Consider the following 19,041-nt stretch of genomic DNA (forward strand, 5'->3'; position numbering starts at 1 on the left):
AGTCCCTTATCTGCATGTCACGGCAGAAAGTTTTTGCTTAGTCAAATTGATACAAAGCGGAGCTCTGTCAAATTAATTCACATTCATCTTGTGCCTTTTAGGGACATTCCCTCTCGCCACTCTTTGTGCGGTAACTCAGATCGTTCTTGCTTTTGGTGCTTTTCATATCAGCTCAAGTGCTACACTTCACCAGTTGCTTCGTTAGGTACAATTGCTCGCTGTAATACAAAGAGATGTAATAATTTGCATGAATGAGGCCGTCTGATGCATCACAGATCTTAAAGCACTGTGAAGTACTGCAAAGGTTTTTTTTTTTTGCATTTGACTTGAGGCATCAAAAGTATTGTATATTGTACTGATTAAATGTCCTAATTGTTTATTGTATTGTGTATATATAAGTATCAAAACAATTGTAACATGAAGTAGCATGTAAAGCAGTACTTCTGTAATGTAAAATGTTAAACCAAGGTTCACAACAAGGGAGGACGTGTATAAAAACCAGCCAGTTGGTAGCTAGCGCCTAACGTTAGCGGTCGACTCCACTGTCTGGACTTTGTTACTTGCTTCATATAACTCTAACTGGTGGGCGATGTGTGTCAAAAAAGTTCCAGGACTGGAATCGCAAAATATATGTATAACCAAACGTACAAGTTTTTCTTTTCATGCATGCTTACAAAGAGATCCTATGGCGTTTGCTTTGTTCAGTGCGGAAGAATGTAGTAGTGGCAGGACAACTCTTGGTTGCTTCAGCATGACAAAATGCCTGCTCACAATGACCTGAGCATCTGACAGTTCCTGGCTGAGAAGAAAACAGCCCTATTGGCGCAAGCTCCCTACTCACCTGACCTGGCAACGTGTTGTTTTTCTTTTACGGCACCAGTCCTGAAAATATTACACACCTTATATATTATTTGTCTTCTCTCATTTTGGCAATTATTTTGAAATACCTCTTTCACAAACCGAAAAAAAGAAAATGCTGGCTGATGTAAGCTCTCGTGAGATATGTTGGCGTCATGGGCATCAGTGATTTTGTTGAGTTTTTGCGTGATTTTTGGGGCATATTTTCCCCAGACTTCAGTTGGATGGTACAACCTTAGGGACATCAAATTTGAAGGTACCTTTGTACTACACAAAGGGGCCTAAGTTTACGATGGTCCCAACATAAGACATTTCGAGGTCACCAACGGTACACAATGAACTGGTTTAAGCCTGCAACTACCGATTATTTTAATTGTTTGTTACTCTTTCAATGAAAAAATTGTAGAAATGAGTAAAGGGACATTTTGCTGTTCCCAGTAACATCCTGGTTGCTACAAATCAAGCGGCATATGGAGCGTAGCTCACACTCCAGTGTTTGTTTACATCTTGCAATTACCTCCCTGAGCATGCTCCTGCTGTTGAGCTCCTCACACAGCCGTGGGCGTAAAGTGACGGTGAGGGGGCCTTGTTGTGAGTGGGAGGCCTGTTTAGACTTGGGATTGGCAGGCGTGTGCACGAGCATGTCGCGGCCCCTGACCCCTCTCGTCCTCTCAGGAGACGCCTTCGCTCCCTGTTGTTGTTAATAGCCGAGATGATGTTTCCATGTTTTCTTTTCTTCCCTCCCCCTTTCCTCACTACGCCTGCCCCCGCCATTGCTTCCCTACCCAGCACACTCACCGCCACTGTTGGCTTGTTTACATCCACCTTAGTAGTAAAAATGTGCGTATGGCGGAACGGGTGCCTGACATATTGGCGCGTGAGCTCACGTGCGTTTCCAGGAGGCGGCGTGCCGTTCACCCTTGTGGATGCTCTCCAGCACGGCGCGGTGTGATGTCATCAAGGTCCACTCACACCATCACAGCGAGTCATAGTCGTCCGTTGGCACCCCGCCCCTCTTTCCTCAACGGCTGCAACAACGCCCACCGAGAGGGGCCGCACACTCTGAGCGGAGATTGGAATGACTGTGAGGAGAGGGGAAGAGTAGGGAATGCTTAGCAACGAAGCATTTACGTAGAGAAGATGCTCAGGGACAAGTCCATGCATGTGCACGTTAGCCCCACCTTTTAAATGGTCAAAATGGTTGCATTTCATACATGGGAATTCTTGCCTACTCACCCAGCTTGCATATTACTTTTAGCTGGTAGTCGTTTACATGTGCAAGACCGCACTCGCATAGCAGCTGCTTTGCAAACTGGGCCAACAAGACCTCAAGTGCATCCCTGCACAGTAACTGCTATAAATAAACATGATAAAAAGACATCCTCACCTCAACTCTTAAGCGCACACGCACTCTCAGTTGAAGAAGTAAAGGCATTCAGTGGGTGCCAAAGGTCTTCTTTCAGTGCATATATATATGCTGTAAACTTCAAAAGGGGAGCAAAGATGTCTTCTGACTCTTTTTTTTTTTTCATTGAAAATACGTTTAATAGCCGATCTTGTTATACATGACATGAGTACCCTTCTAGCTTTTACATTATTAACACCTTGACCCATGAAGGAGCATCGATATATTTTTCATGTACATCTGAAATCTAATCGTTTGAAATAGTGATAGAAATGTAATGAAATATGTTTAGTTTTTATTTTTGATCATGGACCTGGTCAAAGAATCCGTATGATGCAGTGCATACCATGATAACTATAATAAACATATTCTTAAATGAATATGTCTTCAGAATTGAGCACTATCGTTAGATTCTACAATTTTGTGGTCAGTAAGTTAAAAAAGTGTTTCCCAATTTAGTCGATTTTCTTTTCACAAGACTGCCTTTCTAAGAAGTTTCCAACATCCTGTCTGCCTCACTTATATATTAATTATGCTAGCTTGTCAGAATCAGTAAATCATGAATCATATCTTTGACACTTGAGTCACAATTGAGACGTTCGATTGTGCTGGGATAACTTATGATTTATGAGCAAGTACCTAAACATGAGACTGCTTCTCCTTTGGGAGCCTGCAAACATTGTTGGCTATGTGTTAGTCACTGAGTGCAGTCTGAATGTTGGCAATTCATTTGTTCCCCTGTGGTTTGCACTCTCACCGTGAGCATTAATGAATCCATCGGTTTATTGTTTGCTCTTTAAAATGTCACTTTGACCTCGGTTTCCTGAAGCCCATTGGGATGTTGTCACATTGTTCATTCAACTAAGCACATTTGATAGTCAGTTTACTATCGCGCAGGAAAGAGAAAGTATCAAAGCTGTCAAATCTTCATAATCATCATTATAGTCATCGAATGGCTAACTGATCTTTGCCTTACTCAAGAGTGACTCAAGTGTCATCTGACAAATATGTACACAGACGGATTCCAAGTATTTAACTGCCTTTCTGCTGTTTATTTATTTTTAGGAAGAAGTGTTTGGAGGATTTGGAACAAGCACTGAGCAAAAAAGAATACCAAGTCCATCAACAACCACTTCAGGTACTGATACCACTTTTTATTTATTTATTTTTATATATACAGTATATATATATATATTTTTTTACCTCTGCCTTGAAGGTTTGGTTTCTTTGGCTGTCTTTCCCCTTCGTTTGTGTACAGTTTATGATATATCAACCTGGATTTTTACAAGATGGTTTTTGGATCATCTTTGAAGGATTTTCCCATAAAATAAATGTCACATCATAAAAACGACAAAAACCTATATTGTTTACAAGGGTAATCATTTCTGTTGTTATGTGTGAGTTCAGAAGATGTAGCAACCTGTTTTGGGGTGTGTGACAGATTTGAAAGAAGTATAATAAAGACTAATATTTACCCTTTGTGCTTTGGATCTATCAGCAGGCCCACCCATACAAGAGAAGAAGCCAAGAGGACGTCCTCCGCGTGCCCTCACTGCCCAAAAAGCTACTCCTGCAGGTCGACTTTCCCCCTCTTCCTTTCTCTCCCCCACACAGGCCAAACCTGAAGGTCCTGAACGACCAGCTGGGAAGGTGAAAAGGCTGCCCGGAAGGCCACCTGGCACTGGGGAAAAGCGAAGAGGCCGCCCCCCGTCATCAAGTTCCAAGAAATCTTGGAGTACAGGCAGCCATGCGGCAGCGGAGGACAGTAGACATGCTGGGTCTGAGTCCAGCGTGGACACCGAGGAGGACAGAGACAGAAAAGGTGCAAAGAAAGCACCACTGGGCTCTGCTCAGTCGCATGATGCCAATCTACCCCAAGGTGGGCGGGGTGAATCCAAAGTTCCCAACTTGAAGAGAGCAACTTCACTTACAGCATTCAAGTCCCGGCTCAAGGCGTTGCCTGGTGTGCCTCGTCGCAGGCGTGGACGCCCACCCTCAGCAGAGCGTCTGAAAGCTGAGGCGGCGGCAGCCGTGGCGGCTCAGCTGTCCACCTCCACTGAATGTGGGGAAGGAAAGCATAAAGCCTTTAAGGGAGGGGACAGAGGCTCAGAACCACAGCAGCCCATGCTGACTCATGGGAATACTGGGGAAGACCAGGACTCTTCCAATCTCCCCTCCTCGCCATCTCCTTCCATGCCAGATCGGGCGGTAGGACTCCGAAAAAGCCCTCGACACAGGAAGCCCGTCAGGATTGTCCCGCCGTCTAAGCGCACTGATGCAACCATTGCTAAGCAGCTCCTGCAGCGTGCTAAGAAAGGGGCGCAGAAACGAATGGAGAAGGAAGCTGGGGCGGGTGGGACAGGCGCCTTTGAAGCTGGTATTAGGAAGACGCAGCTGAAGAACATCAGACAGTTCATCATGCCTGTGGTCAGCACTGTCTCCCTTCGCATCATCAAAACCCCAAAGCGCTTCATTGAGGACGAAGGCAACTTTGTGTCCCCGCACCCCCATATGAAGATCGCACGGTTGGAAGCACCAAGCTCATCAGTTTCCACATCCACCCAACCCACCTCCACCACCTCTTCCTCTCCCTCACCGGCGGTGGCCTGCACTCCAGCGGCCACCACCAGCACCGGTACTACTGCTCCCACTGACTCCCTCCCCCCTCCTCCACCTCCAGCACCCGCCACTGCCCCTCCATCAACAACTGACAGTCTGCTCAATAGCAATACCGATAACACAGCCAATGGGCGATTCAGCAGTAGCGCTGCTTCCTGCGGCTCAAGTGCCGTGTCACAGCATTCGTCGCAGCTTTCCTCTGCAGAGTCTTCCAGATCCAGCAGCCCCACTTTGGACGACTCCTCGTGCGACTCTCAGGCTTCCGAGGCCACGCAAGCGTTGTCGGAGCCCGAGGAACAATTTCCATCCTCGCAGGGAGAGAGGGAGCCCAACTTGTTACACAGCTCCCAGCCTCCCTCACCTCCTTCGGAGCCGGAGCGCGTTTTATCCAAGAGGAGTCGCCGTGGCCGGAGAGGACAGGGGGTGAGTCGTGGGACCCAAGGCCAGACTACGAGGGAGACGCTAGCCGCCAGCGCCAAAAAGCCAATCATCAGCCCACCTACTGGAGTCCTGATGTCCTCTTCTACACTTCTAAACTCACAAGTTTCATCTACGGCGTCTTCTTCATCTTCTCCTCCACCTCCTCCTCTCCTCACACCACCGCAGCCCTCTCAGTCAGCCTCATCTAGTACGGCTGCCATTGGTGAGCACCACTCTCAGTCACCCTGGTTGCCACATCCCATCCCCCCATTCATGTCTGGGTCATCAGTGCTGTCCAACATGTCGGACAAAAGAAGCCGTTCCATTCTGAGAGAGCCTACCTTCCGCTGGACGTCCCTCTCCCACCCTGAATACCAATATTTCTCCTCTGCCAAGTACGCCAAGGAGGGCCTCATTCGGAAACCAATTTTTGACAACTTCCGTCCTCCCCCTCTCACTGCTCAGGATGTTGGCCTGCTGCCTCAAGGTGTCAGCGGTGTAGGCGGGGCTGCTCCGGTTGCCTTCCCCGCGCAAGGTGGCGGATCAGGAACGGGGACCCGCCTGTTTGCCCCTCATCACTCTCACAGCCACCACCAGCATCCCTCGTCATCCCGCTTTGATGCGCCACTCCCGAAGCGTAGCCCGCTGTTGCGCGCCCCGCGTTTCACGGCCAGTGAAGCCCACTATAGGATATTCGAGTCGGTAACACTGCATTCGTCCTCTGGCAGCAGCCCGGGTTCCCTTTCCCCCCACCAGAAGTCGTCAAGCTCCAGCAGAAGCTCACGGCGCAGGAGACGAGTGATCTCGGGATTATTACGTGGCCAAACGCGTTCTCCTTCCCACTCAATGACCAGGCGCAGCAGTCAAATCGGGGGCCACATGTCTGTGGGGAGAAGATCCTCTGAGTCGGTGCTGTCTGACTCGGTCCCCAGCAGTAACCCCAGCTCCTTGCCGGGGGGCTCTGCCACGCCACTAGCTACTAGTGCCTTAACTCCTGCTCCTTTTGGCAACTTCTCTGTTTCCATGGGTCTGACCTCACAGGGGATACCTGACAGCAGGAGAGGGCAAGCTGGAAACCCGCCACCTCCTTTATCAACTGCATCATCTGCTGCTCCGCCGCTTTTCCCACTATTTCCTTCTAGTGACCAGGACACAGGACGGGGAGCTGGAAAAGGAAGTAAAGAGAAAAGCATGTCAGGTCCCCAGGAGCCTGCTCCAAAGGACAAAGAAAGGGATGCTGAGAAATACAGGGAAAAGGAAAATAAGAAGGAAGGGAGGAAAGATGTGGAGAAAAGGAGTAAGGTTGCCACTCCAGATGGCTCCCCTATTGTGCCCTCCAGCCTCTTTATAGATGGGAGGGACTCAGAAGATGCTCTTTTATCTCTTGCTCCAAAAAAGCCTCCAGGGAGACGAAAACCAATGTCAGTTGATGCGGTAACAGACACTCCAGCCTCTGAGGTGCGTGGTCTCCATGCCACTGCTCCCAATTCAATTGCTAAGGAACGTTTGGCTAAGAAAGGGAGATCCAGCGAGAAGGGCGCGGATGTGGAGGATGGGGAAAAGGAGGAAGAGAAACAAAGTGCTCCCAGCCAGCAGGCAGCGAGCCTTCCATTGCAGCCAGGCAAACAGCATCTCCCGGTCTCCTCGCTTGGATCAGTGTTGGAACAAGCGGAGAAACAACCTGCAGCCGACAAACGGGTTGTTGGACTTCTAAGAAAGGCCAAAGCCCAGCTCTTTGAGATCAAGAAGAGCAAGCTAAAGCCTGCAGACCAAACCAAGGTCCAGGTCAGTTTTCATACACATACAACATGTCTCTCCGTTTACCCATGCAGCTATAAGCAAGTGTTTTTTTTAATATATAAATAGAAATCTGCATTTGTACTTTAAGTGAAACTTGATTATAGGAAAGTCCCAAAGAGGGTGTTGCTTGAGGGGAATTCTGTTAGCTTCATACATTATGCACGAAGCAGCACAGCCTGTGATTTTGAAAGCAATCCTTTGAAAAGACCTTCCCTCTGTTCTTCTCCAGCTAATCTGTTGATTAGTTGGGCGTAGGCGATCGTTGCACTCATACAAGCATTGGGCCATCTTAGAGAGTTGAACTTGACTTTACATTTGCGGTATTGTTCCATTGAAACGAGCAGCGATGGATGTCTTTATGAACAGAGTGTCACTAACTATAATATGTTCTACTTCAGAGTCAAGAAAGTGATTCCTCAGAGGCCTCTGTACACAGTCCACGCATCAAGCATGTGTGTCGTCGTGCAGCTGTAGCTCTTGGTCGTAATCGTGCAGTGTTCCCTGATGACATGCCCACACTTAGTGCCTTGCCCTGGGAGGAGAGGGAGAAGATCCTGTCTTCCATGGGGAATGATGGTGAGGAAAACTTGGGAAATAGTTCACCTCTTTGTGGCTTTTAGGTTTGCCCAGACAAAAAAAAAAATTCAGCAGGCAAAACAATAATCTATCTAAGGCAGTGAGTAGCATTCTCATTTCTTCAGTAACAACAGGAGGATGGGCGGTCACAGTAAAATCTATTACTGAAACATTAAGTTGAATCCAAATTTTTAAATGATCATTATGAAAAATGTATGAGAAGAGATTGGAACTAAATATTGCACATCATGAATTTGAGAGTTAAAAAAAACCTAACAACAACTCATGACTGAATTAAATGTTGTTGCATACCATAATCAAAGCAGTGACATAGCAAAAGCCAAAAGTAGGCCAACCACAAAGTTGGTTACTTTTTGAGAATGTTACTATTTGGATGAGTCGTTTGTGTCAATTAGTTGATGAGCCTGGAGCCAAGAACATTTGAACGTTTTTGCTTTTATTGTGGTCCATTTAAAGATGTATATTTTTCCCCATCTTCAGACAAGTCATCAGTAGCAGGCTCAGAGGAAGCCGAGCCTCAATCCCCGCCAATAAAGCCACGGGAGACACGGCAAAAGGCTGTTCAAGAAGCTCCTCCCAAAAAGGGTCGGCGGTCACGACGCTGTGGCCAGTGTTCAGGTTGCCAGGTTCCTGAAGATTGTGGGATCTGTACCAACTGTCTCGACAAGCCCAAGTTTGGGGGACGGAACATCAAAAAGCAGTGCTGCAAGTAAGTCTTAGTAGAGTATTTACACTTGCGTGCTTGCCAATACAGAGTACTGACACCTGACAATGCCAATATGGCTTGCAATGGTGCAATTTAGAGTGACATCTTGTCATTACTACATGATAACACTGGACAACATCAATCAAAGTAATGAAATGAATCAGTGCAACTATGATCATATAATGTGTTGACTATAGAATTCCATTCCAAATGTAAATTCCCCTTGTAATCTATTTTATAATAATGCACTGAAAGAAAGAAACACATTCACTTTCATTCACAAAGTGCACCAGCCCACGCAGCCATTACATGACTGCTAGAGTAACCAAAAAGGCGGCTGCACTGAACAGTGAGCCAGGATTAATTACTCGACAAACAGGTGAAAATACAGCGAAACTGACACAGAAACCAGCAACAGTTTCATTTGCCCAACACATAAACAACTGCAAATTGCAAATTAGTTCAACATGGAAAAGTCTGTTTTTGTCTGCATGATTGCACTTCAAGAGACAGATTAAAGTTTGGCCTCATAACAATTAACAACCCCTGTTATGAGTTGTAAAATACAAAATACAAGGTAGGAACAGCTAATTATTGGCTAATCTGGGCCATCTAGGGAAATATGACTCACCACAGTTGTGAACGTGGAGTGGAGTGGGCAATGGGGCTTGCAAAACTCTTGTTCTTGCCGGTTGGTGGCCACCACAACAACTCTCAGGTTATGTACTTTCTGTGCATACAGTATATGATATTTTTTTTGAGTACTGAGTCTGATAGTGTAAGTATCCCTAGTTATTTATCAGGAAGTCTTGAATCTCACTATATATCAATTCAATTTGTAAAACAATGCAATATACAGTGGTACCTCGGAGTTTGAACATAATTCGTTCCCGCAAAGTGTTCAAAGTCCAAATTGTTCAACCTCCAAAACATTTTTTCCTCTAGGAAATAATGTAAATGCAATTAATTCGTTCCCAAGCTCCAAAAACAGAAAATTTAAATTTTAATAAAGTTTTTTACATTTACACCTTGTACAGCAGAGGTGGGCATCGAGGGCCGGAGTCCTGCAGGTTTTGCATGTTGCCCTTCTCCAACACAGCTGATATATGATCAGCTCATCAGCAAGCTCTAAATAAACCTGATAACGATCCTGTTGATTGGAATCAGCTTGTGTTGGAAGTGAGAAACCTCAAAAACCTGCAGGACTCCGGCCCTCGAGGACCGAGATTGCCCACCTCTGTTGTACAGTATTTAAACAATAAAAATATACCTTACCTTTTTTGTTGTGGTGTGGTGGCATCAGTAGATGATAAATGCTATGTTAATGCTTGCTTTAGTTCAGTGCTGAATTTGTGTATTTTACATTGGGCATATTGTTAGACTACTAAGGGGTCCTTGCGTGCGTTGTTTAATGTCAGGCACGTTGTTGAACAGCTAAGGGGGGGGTCCTCGTGCCAGTATTTACAGAAGTAGTCACGGTAGTTACAACGGCGCGATAATCTCCTTCCTAATTCCACTGTGGTTCGTAGCACTGTATGTTTTCCTTTGCTGCCACTGGGCCCATGGCGGAAAAAATTGTCGTGAAAAAATCAAAATGCAATCGCAAGTATGGAGCACCTCCGGGAGGGAGTATTAACGATCTGACTGGAAATGAGCAGTGAGCATTTTGCATTGCTCGCTTCGCTCGGCTACCCGTTTTCAAGGTACGCTCGGCTTAGCTTGCTTTGCTTGGGTGTTCAAACTCTGAAAATGAGTTCAAGCTGAGAGGCATTTTTTACTCCGATTTTTTGGGTTGAAGTCCGATTTGTATGAGTTCCGAGACGTTCAAACTCAGAGGTTCTATTGTATTAGAAATGAAAAGTCGTTTACTGTCCTGTCCTGTCCTGTCCTGTCTGTCTACAGAATGAGGAAGTGTCAGAACTTGCAGTGGATGCCCTCAAAGTTGTTTCTTCAGAAGCAAGGCAAAGCTAAGAAGGACAAGAAGAAGAACAGGTTAGCTGAGAGGAAGGAGGGTCTCAATCCAGTTAAAGGACAGAACTTGGAGTCTGGCCCCAAGCCTGCTACTGCACCACCAAAGGAGGAACCTCCCCACAAAAAGAGTGAAATTCCTCCTCCCAACCCGGGCGATGAGAAGTCAAAAGAGCAGTCACCACCACAACTATCATCTCCAGCTCCGTCATCTTCTCCCTCTGCGGACGAATCCCCACAAACCACCAGCACATTCACAGCCCAGGCCCACTCTCCTGAACCCAAGCAACCTTCTGTCTCAAGCAGCAAGAAAGGGCAAAAAGATCAGCAGCCAGCATCGTCATCCTCCTCCTCTTCCTCATCACCCTCCTCGTCCAGCTCGTCATCCTCCTCATCCTCCTCATCTTCCTCTTCCTCATCCTCGGCTCAGAATTCCCCCGCCCCTTCCCCGTCTATGCCACCTCATCCTCAGCCGCCCCAACAGTCGCAGGGGCCGCCGAGCGGTCAGGCACCCGCAAGGAAAGACGCCTCACCCAAGATTCCATTAAGCGAGCCCAAGAAGAAGACTCAGCAGCAATCACCGCAACAGCAGAGCTCGACAACAGCAGCGTCAGATACAAGTAAGAGACTGGCGATACATTTTGGCTTTTTTTGTGGTTTTTATCACCATACAGGACGGCCTTGACTTGGGGGCAGTCTGTTTTCCACAATAATTACATTGCATAAAACACATCAGCAAAGTGAAAACTAGTGTCCAAACTAAAGCTTATTCATTTTCGTCATATCTTTACATGCATCCTCAAACTCTGTTACAAGTTTGTGGCGCCGGATGCCAGGATGACCATGTACTACAAGTTGTACCTTGTTTGTGACCTGCTTTTGGCACCATAAAAGCGATAATGACTGTAGGAGTGTGGTAAAGCAATGTTAAATTCAAACGACTGACCCCATATTTTATGTTTTCTTAGTTGACCCAAAGCAGCCGAAGAAGCCAACTTCTCACTCTGTTCTTCCATCTCCTCAACCGAAACCAAAAGACAAGGTAGGAAAGTTGGACCTTTTTTTTCACGCCATGTTTAGTGGTTGATGAAGCTAAATGTTTGTTATACATAATTAGAGGCTGAAGCACCCCTTAAGTGGGATTAACCACTGTGCAGGTCAAAATTTCCACAGACTGAAAAACTGGATGGAGTCACTGTATTCTCCTCAATTCTTACTAATGCTAATTTTGGGATGACCTCATTCGGGTGCAAAATGAAATGTATGCACAAGATGTTTGGTTCGGATCCATGTTTTTAATTATGGAAGCTGTTTATGATGACCGATGGAGATTTGTTATTAAATTGCCGTTCTCATTCCTACACGGCTCCAAATCGAAACCCTTAACAGACGATGCTCGCTGTAAAAAGCAAATCATTCACTGCGCTTGTACCTTTTTTTTTCCTCTTTCCTGATGAACCCGAGAAGACGCTGACCACTAAATCCCCCGGCAGCTGTACTTTAAACTGGCTGGGCACTCCCTCGACTAGGGGCCAAGCGAAGTCCACGGCGCCCTGCGACGGAGTGCATCGAATCAGAGTTGATTTCAAGAGGGACCATGATGTGGAGAAGGTGTGGGAGGCGGGTGGCCTCAGCCAGCTCACTTCTGTGCCTGTCACACCCAGGGTGCTCTGCTTCTTGTGTGCAAGCAGTGGAAATGTCGAGGTAAAGAAATTGATATTTGAAATACTTTTGTTTCCTAATGCAGTGGTTCTCAACCTTTTTTCAGTGACATTTTTTCAGCCAAGTACCCCCGAACCAGCGCAAAACATTTCTGATTTAGGAAAAAACAAATAAATAAAATCCAGTGCTGTGCTATTTATTAAACCTTGAAACTGTATTTGTCTTTATGTGGTTTCTTGATAATTGAATTCTAAATAAAGATTTGTGCACATACAAATTCTTATCAACATATAAGGGGTCATCTTTTGGGATCATAGTACAGTAAAGCTCTGTTCTCAAAAAAGTTCTTAAAATGTTCAAGATTGACAGGTGATTCAAGGTGGCATATGACAAGTTGGGTCAAACATTTCTGTTATGGGGGAGATGCTGGGTTTTTAGGACACCGAAATTGAATAGCCTATTGAATATAAAATTCATGTTATTGAAATGAATTTATGTATTTTAATAGAATTATTTACATATACTCTTTAAATATATATTTTAAATTTCTGAATTACTGTTTAAAGAGGAAGTCAACCATAAACATTTCTTGACAATATCTAATATGTTATACATGACCTCACTAGTCTAAACATGACATTCTGATTAATATTACATTTGTTGAATATGAGTTATGCAGCACAATCCAGACATTTTTATCCATCTCAGGGGGCGGCCATTTTGCCACTTGCTATCAACTGAAGATGATATCACAGTTGCTAGCGGCTCAGGCTATGACCAATCACAGCTCACCTGTTTTCTGAAACTGAGTTGTGATTGGTTGTTACCTGAGCAACTGCGATGTCATTTTCACTCGACAGCAAGTGGCAAAATTGATCAAAACTGCAGAATACCGTATTTAGACTAGTGGGGCTGCATAGAACATATTATTGTCAATAATGTTTTGGGGGGGTTGACTTCCACTTTGAAAAAAATTATATTTCCTTATATTTACCTGTCAAGTTGGTGGTGAAAATCTCCAATAATGTTGTTGGTGCATTAAAACTAAATGTGCTGCTTCTTTTCTGTCTCTCTAGTTTGTTTTTTGCCAGGTATGCTGCGAACCGTTCCATCTCTTTTGCCTGGGGGAGTCTGAGCGTCCCCTCCAGGAGCAGTTTGAAAACTGGTGTTGTCGCCGATGTCGCTTTTGCCAGGCTTGTGGGCGCCAGCACCAGAAAACTAATGTGAGCCATTCAGTACAGTATGGATAATTTTTCGGGCTGAGCACAAAAGAAGCTCAATCTAGAATGACAGCGTGTCAAAAGGCTACAGAATCTTCCCTAGAGAAACGCTTCCTGGCGTTACACGCAAACTGCCATTCATCAGCTTTATGGATTCGTGCCCTGATTTTTATTATTTCATTCAAATCCTGTGCAGACTGCTCATGGCGTTAACCACACATGGTTGTCATTACAGTTTAGTTTTTACATAATGTGGATGTATACACATTTGATTTAAACAAGGAAGTCAAACACTCGTTGCATTGTTTTAGCCTGTTAGTACAAGTTGATAAGCAACGGGGAAATGATTGATCTGCTCATTGGAGGTCCGCTTGGCAAATAGATTTTTTAACGCTCCGAGTTGTTTGGAACAAATCTGCGCCGAAAGGGCGTTAAGTTATTTATTACTTTGATTGGCTTCCATTTCTGGCTCCTCTACACGAGTACAGAGCAAAGTGTGGCTTGAAAGCTCCTGGCGAGGCCACTGGCGTATCAAACTGCTGCAGATAAATCAAATCCCTGAAAATGGGAGCTCCATGGTAATAAAAATCCTGCCTAATACACTTCTGAACACATGTGTTTCTGAGCTAGACATCTCTCGAAGCAATTGCCAATGATTTTCTCTGTAATTGTAGTCTAGTGTTTGTAGTATTGTGATTCGGATATGGCTGCCCGAGGTTACCAAACTACCGTATTAGGAAACTCTCAGTATTGTGCACCACTGTGAGCTACAATCAATAGTAAATATACGGTTACTTTAAATACTTAAAAAAAAAAATTGATTGTGTCACTCAAAAAGAGAATTACTATTGAAACAATCAATTATTTGTGACCAGACACAAAGAAACAAAAAAAAAAAAACACAAGATCCACTTTGCTTACAATAGACAAAAATCTTAACAATCAGCCGATTAAGTCAAGTTTATTTGTGTAGCCCTTAATCACAATTACATCTCAAAAGGCTTCACAGACCCACTCTTTACTAAAATCAGTATCATCCCCTGGAATACATGTTTTGTTTTGAATAATTTTTTGGGGTTTACTAAAGAAACATTTTCCCCACTGCATTTCAGTGGGCGTCAATTATATGCAGATTTTTGCCATTGTGGGTCAGCCTGTTCCCTATCCTCCGTAAATAACCGGGTTCCACTGTATAGTTTTTAGCTGTAATATCACCATTCATCACTAGGTGGCAGACATGGCTTAGTTGCATTTGAACTGGATCTTACGTCAGTAGCCCTAATATTTTTTTTGCTGATTTGGAATGATATGCAGGGCAAACTTAGAAACTCCAATAAATATTAAAATAAGAGTTTTTATTTATTTATTTAATCATGTCATATGATAATATTAAAACTTTGAGTGATTTTGTTTTGTGGAAAAGAAAATCTTTTTTGATTGTTCAACTCTTTGTTGTTAAAGGCTGGATTTTTGTTGTTGTATACATGCATTGAAAAATGTTAGATGAAGAATGAAATATATTAAGAGCACATATTTTGTCAATTTTTAAAATGCCATTTTTGTCATGCATCTGGATACAGCTCCAAAAAATTGTGGCCCTTCCATTATCTATGATACCAATACCTGATCTCGAAGCTACCGACTTCAATTTAGCTTTTGGAGTCACCAAAATACCACGCACGCAGCATGTTCTGAGCGTATGGTTGATTATTATCCGTGTACAATGACACCATGCTTTATATTTACATGATCTTATCTTATCCTGGTCTCGTAGCAACAGCTGCTGGAGTGTGATAAGTGCCATAACAGCTATCACCCGGAGTGCCTGGGTCCCAACCACCCTGCAAGACCCACCAAAAAGAAGAAAGTCTGGGTATGATGACGACTCCTTCCTACACACACCTTCTAATCTTTATGTGTGTACTCTTGCACTAAACCTCTCCCAGCAAGTCCTTTTCCCAACCTTTTGTTCACACATGATGTTTCCGGCTTTGGCACACTTGTGTCACATCCATCCACCTTCTTCTTTCTCCCACACAGCAACTATGAAAACATTACACTTTTGCCACAGTGTCACTTTAACACCTTGAATGTTCTTAGAACAACTGCCTGCTTGTTTGAGCAATATAGTCCCCATTCTCCAACTTTTTTTTTTAAAAAATAATTGTTTGTTTTTCCAGATTTGTACCAAGTGTGTATGCTGTAAACGTTGTGGAGCCACCAAACCCGGGAAGTCCTGGGATGCCCAGTGGTCACATGACTTTTCCATGTGTCACGACTGTGCCAAACTCTTTGCTAAAGGTGAGTGGCCAGCACACAGTAGCTGTGAAATTCACTTGTTGAATCCTCTTACCGATATGAGCAATAAATAGATTTTTTTTTTAAAATTATTCATGTACATACAGTATAACAGTAAATACAAACACAATAACAAGCCTTATAAAATCATTTGATGCCAGCCATTTTCAAAACAGAATTCTCCATTTTGCCAGCTTTTTGAGAGTATTTTTACCGTTCATTCCAGACCCACATAATATTGTGTTTTGTGACTATATAAGCACCAAACCATTAAGCACCAATCCTACATAATTGACAGTTTGAGTAAAAAGAAAGGCTGTTTGTACAAGAACCATAAATTAAGAAAATAATAGTAACTCTGGAAACACTAAAATGCGTTAATTTTAATTTTAATAGAAAGTCATATTAAGCATTAGTAATAATATCCTGTTTATCCAAAAATATAATTAACATCTTAACAACAGCTAAGAGTGGAGGACAAACTGCTCTTTGACATCTTGCAGGTTGAGGTGAGAAAAAGCTGACATTTGATTACAAATGGTCTCACTTTTTATCCCTCATCATAGGGAACCCTTGCCCACTTTGCAATAAGTGCTACAATGATGAGGACCACGACAGCAAAACGATGCAGTGTGGACGCTGCAACCGTTGGGTTCATGCCAAGTGTGAGAGCCTGACAGGTTGGTATAGAACACAAAAAGGCCAGATGGAAGTGTGTACGTTGGTTATTGTAGATTCACACGCTTGTCACACCTCCCTTTGCGCTGTCACTTGTCAGCGCTGGCACAAGTATGCTGACAGGCTGCACCGCAATGGTTGTCATATTGATGAGCTGTTTAAAGATGATGAGGCCAATAATGGGCAAGATATTGACCCGTCATCTCCGGTTCTCCCCCAGATGAAATGTATGAGCTGCTGTCAAAGCTGCCAGAGAGTGTTGCCTACACGTGTACCAAATGCACAGACCGCCAGCCGGCTGAGTGGCGGACGGCGCTGGAAGGGGAGCTCCAGGGCCGCATTCGTCACATCCTCACTGCACTGCTCAACTCGCGCACCTCCGCTCACCTGCTCCGTTACAGACAGGTTTGGAACGCAGATTGTGCGTTTGTGTGATAAACAACAACAACAACAAAAGACTTATTAGTTTCAAAATTATACTGTTCCACTCCAGTCCTGTAGGTGGCAGTAGGGCCCATTACAAAGTGGGTGCCATCCAAGCAAACTTTGATTTTCTGTTCTCAAAACGCAACTCTTACTCTTTGGGGTAGGTGGTGAAACCTCCAGAGCTGAACCCCGAGACTGAGGAGAGCCTTCCATCTCGCCGCTCCCCCGAGGGCCCGGACCCTCCAGTCCTGACTGAAACCTCCCCTGGAGCTCGCAGTGATTTCCCTGCAGACCTGGAGTCTGTGGAGAAGAAGATGCACAAGGGCTGCTATAAGTCTGTGGTATGTATGTTAATTTTTTGTGTGTTTTAAAGATACAAGTGAAGGCTTGTGTGTTTGTGTGCACATTATTAGAGGCCACACAGGGTTCTATATAACATACATTAATTTGAAACCACTCTAACTTCCTGGCCACTTCACTCAATGTGAAGCACAAAAAGATTCTGTATTTTTTCAATATTTGTAAAGAGCAAATTTAAAAGTGCTCTAACTTAAGTTATTTATTTTTGTTTAGATAGGAACTGTTGCTCAGCCGATTTTCTGTTTTGAGTTACAAACAAAATTTGACTTTTTTTCAAGCATTTCAAATGGCAGGAAACTTAACAACAAAATTAGCTAAATTAGCTACAAGAAGGACAATAGAACAATATTATCAGGTTTTATCATCTGCAAAAAACAACTACTATATTATACTCTAGTTTACTGAGCACTTGTGACTGTCTTCTTCATGTATATATGTATGGGTGCATTATACTACCCTCTAGTGGCCAAGGTGCACCAACCATAAGAAGCCACATAATAAATCCATGAAATCATCATGCGCAAATGGTTTAATTATTTTTCTTTTAAAAAACAAAGAGAACTTCCATTTATTTCAATGAGAAAAAATATTAAAGGTTTTGAGCATGGTTACAGAATGAATTCCACTCTTAAGTAAAGGCACCACTAAGGCGGTGTCCATCCTTTCTTCCAGCTGGCATTCAGCGATGACATCGCACGAATCATTCAGACTGCAATCAACAGTGACGGCGGTCATCCGGAGAGCAGGAAGGCCAACAGCATGGTCAAGTCTTACTTCATCCGGGTAAGCACTACTGCAGCACAACAGTTCAAACAAGACTTTCTTGTGATGCATGATATACTGTCAATTTAAATGAATCACATCAAAATGTAACATTTATTCATTTATATTCTATGTAAAGTGCTAAATATTAAGTCATGGAATCCTCACTGTTGAATGTTGTGTTTCAGCAAATGGACCGAAACTTTTCCTGGTTCAAAGCGAAAGATTCCCGCTTCTGGGAAAGACCAAAAGTCTGCGCCAAGTGAGTATCAGCTACAAGTTGCAATAATTTAGTATCATGACCATCTTTGTACTGTCAAATAATGAAATAATTTCTGAAGGCTTTCAAATAATTTATTTGGAATGGCTGTCCCTTGTGTTTTCCAGTTTCACTGTTGGGAATTTAGGTTCTAATAGTCGTGTAATATGAGCACAGCCTTTAAACTCTCGAGGTCTGTAATTACCGAGGAGAAGTGAAGAGAAAGAGATGCTATACCGTCATGTGTGTGGCGGCGGGAGGCAGCCGGAAAGCGGCGAGCTAATATTTATAGAATGTGTTGGTTGAGTGTGCCAACCTCCTCTGAGATAAATACAAAGGCTGAGAGGAAAGATGAGTGTTTCAGCTACAGTAGCCCTCAAGTCAAAACCGAATCGACTAAATGAGTTGCATAGGCCAAACAAGGAGATCTCACTGGACTACCGCTGCGATTAAAACCTCTGTCAAGGCTCCGAGTCACAAGTAATGAAATTGATTACGCTGTGAAACTGATATAAATGTATCCCACCGGTGCATTCCTTTTAATGTTCACAGAAGGAAGGTCACAGTTTTATTTTTAACTGGTTCAAAATCTTATCTGTTTGTAACAGTACTTGGCAATTTAACAGCCAAATATGTCCTCATCATTATCATATCCATCCATCCTCTTTATTGCTTGTCCTCATTAGTGAGTTGAGTGAGTTGTAGTCTATTCATGCTGACTTTGGGCAAGAGGCCTCGACTGGTCACCACCCTGGGTGCATTTTATAGACCAGAATGGCCAACTGGCGTCTCACATGCAGCCTCCAACCTCACTTTTCAGTGATCCCTTCCTATATACCAGCAAAAAAAAGAAAAGAAAAGAAAAAGAAAGAAAGCGATCATTTGTAAGTGGTTATTTAAAAAAAAAAAACATTATTATTATTATTATTATTATTTTACCCACAACTCCCCCCCAAAATCTTCAAAAAATGCTTATAAACATTCACCGTATCCTTTCCATAAC

The 19,041-nt window shown here is 43.7% G+C and overlaps 1 protein-coding gene across 2 annotated transcripts in view; it reads left to right on the forward strand.

Moving 5' to 3' along the window:
* Positions 1-19,041, forward strand: part of kmt2a (lysine (K)-specific methyltransferase 2A) — a 51,448-nt gene that overhangs the window by 9,853 nt on the left and 22,554 nt on the right. For both annotated transcript variants that reach the window (XM_077567021.1, XM_077567022.1), the window contains exons 2-16: positions 3,329-3,401; positions 3,762-7,087; positions 7,501-7,678; positions 8,180-8,408; positions 10,308-10,993; positions 11,342-11,415; positions 11,841-12,077; positions 13,112-13,258; positions 15,030-15,128; positions 15,436-15,556; positions 16,120-16,233; positions 16,452-16,636; positions 16,822-16,998; positions 17,690-17,800; positions 17,968-18,041. In XM_077567021.1, the coding sequence (XP_077423147.1) occupies positions 3,329-3,401; positions 3,762-7,087; positions 7,501-7,678; positions 8,180-8,408; positions 10,308-10,993; positions 11,342-11,415; positions 11,841-12,077; positions 13,112-13,258; positions 15,030-15,128; positions 15,436-15,556; positions 16,120-16,233; positions 16,452-16,636; positions 16,822-16,998; positions 17,690-17,800; positions 17,968-18,041 (5,831 nt within the window). The remainder of the gene's footprint in view (positions 1-3,328; positions 3,402-3,761; positions 7,088-7,500; positions 7,679-8,179; positions 8,409-10,307; positions 10,994-11,341; positions 11,416-11,840; positions 12,078-13,111; positions 13,259-15,029; positions 15,129-15,435; positions 15,557-16,119; positions 16,234-16,451; positions 16,637-16,821; positions 16,999-17,689; positions 17,801-17,967; positions 18,042-19,041) is intronic.

The sequence above is a fragment of the Vanacampus margaritifer genome, chromosome 5, assembly GCF_051991255.1.
Source record: "Vanacampus margaritifer isolate UIUO_Vmar chromosome 5, RoL_Vmar_1.0, whole genome shotgun sequence".
Classification (NCBI taxonomy): domain Eukaryota; kingdom Metazoa; phylum Chordata; class Actinopteri; order Syngnathiformes; family Syngnathidae; genus Vanacampus; species Vanacampus margaritifer.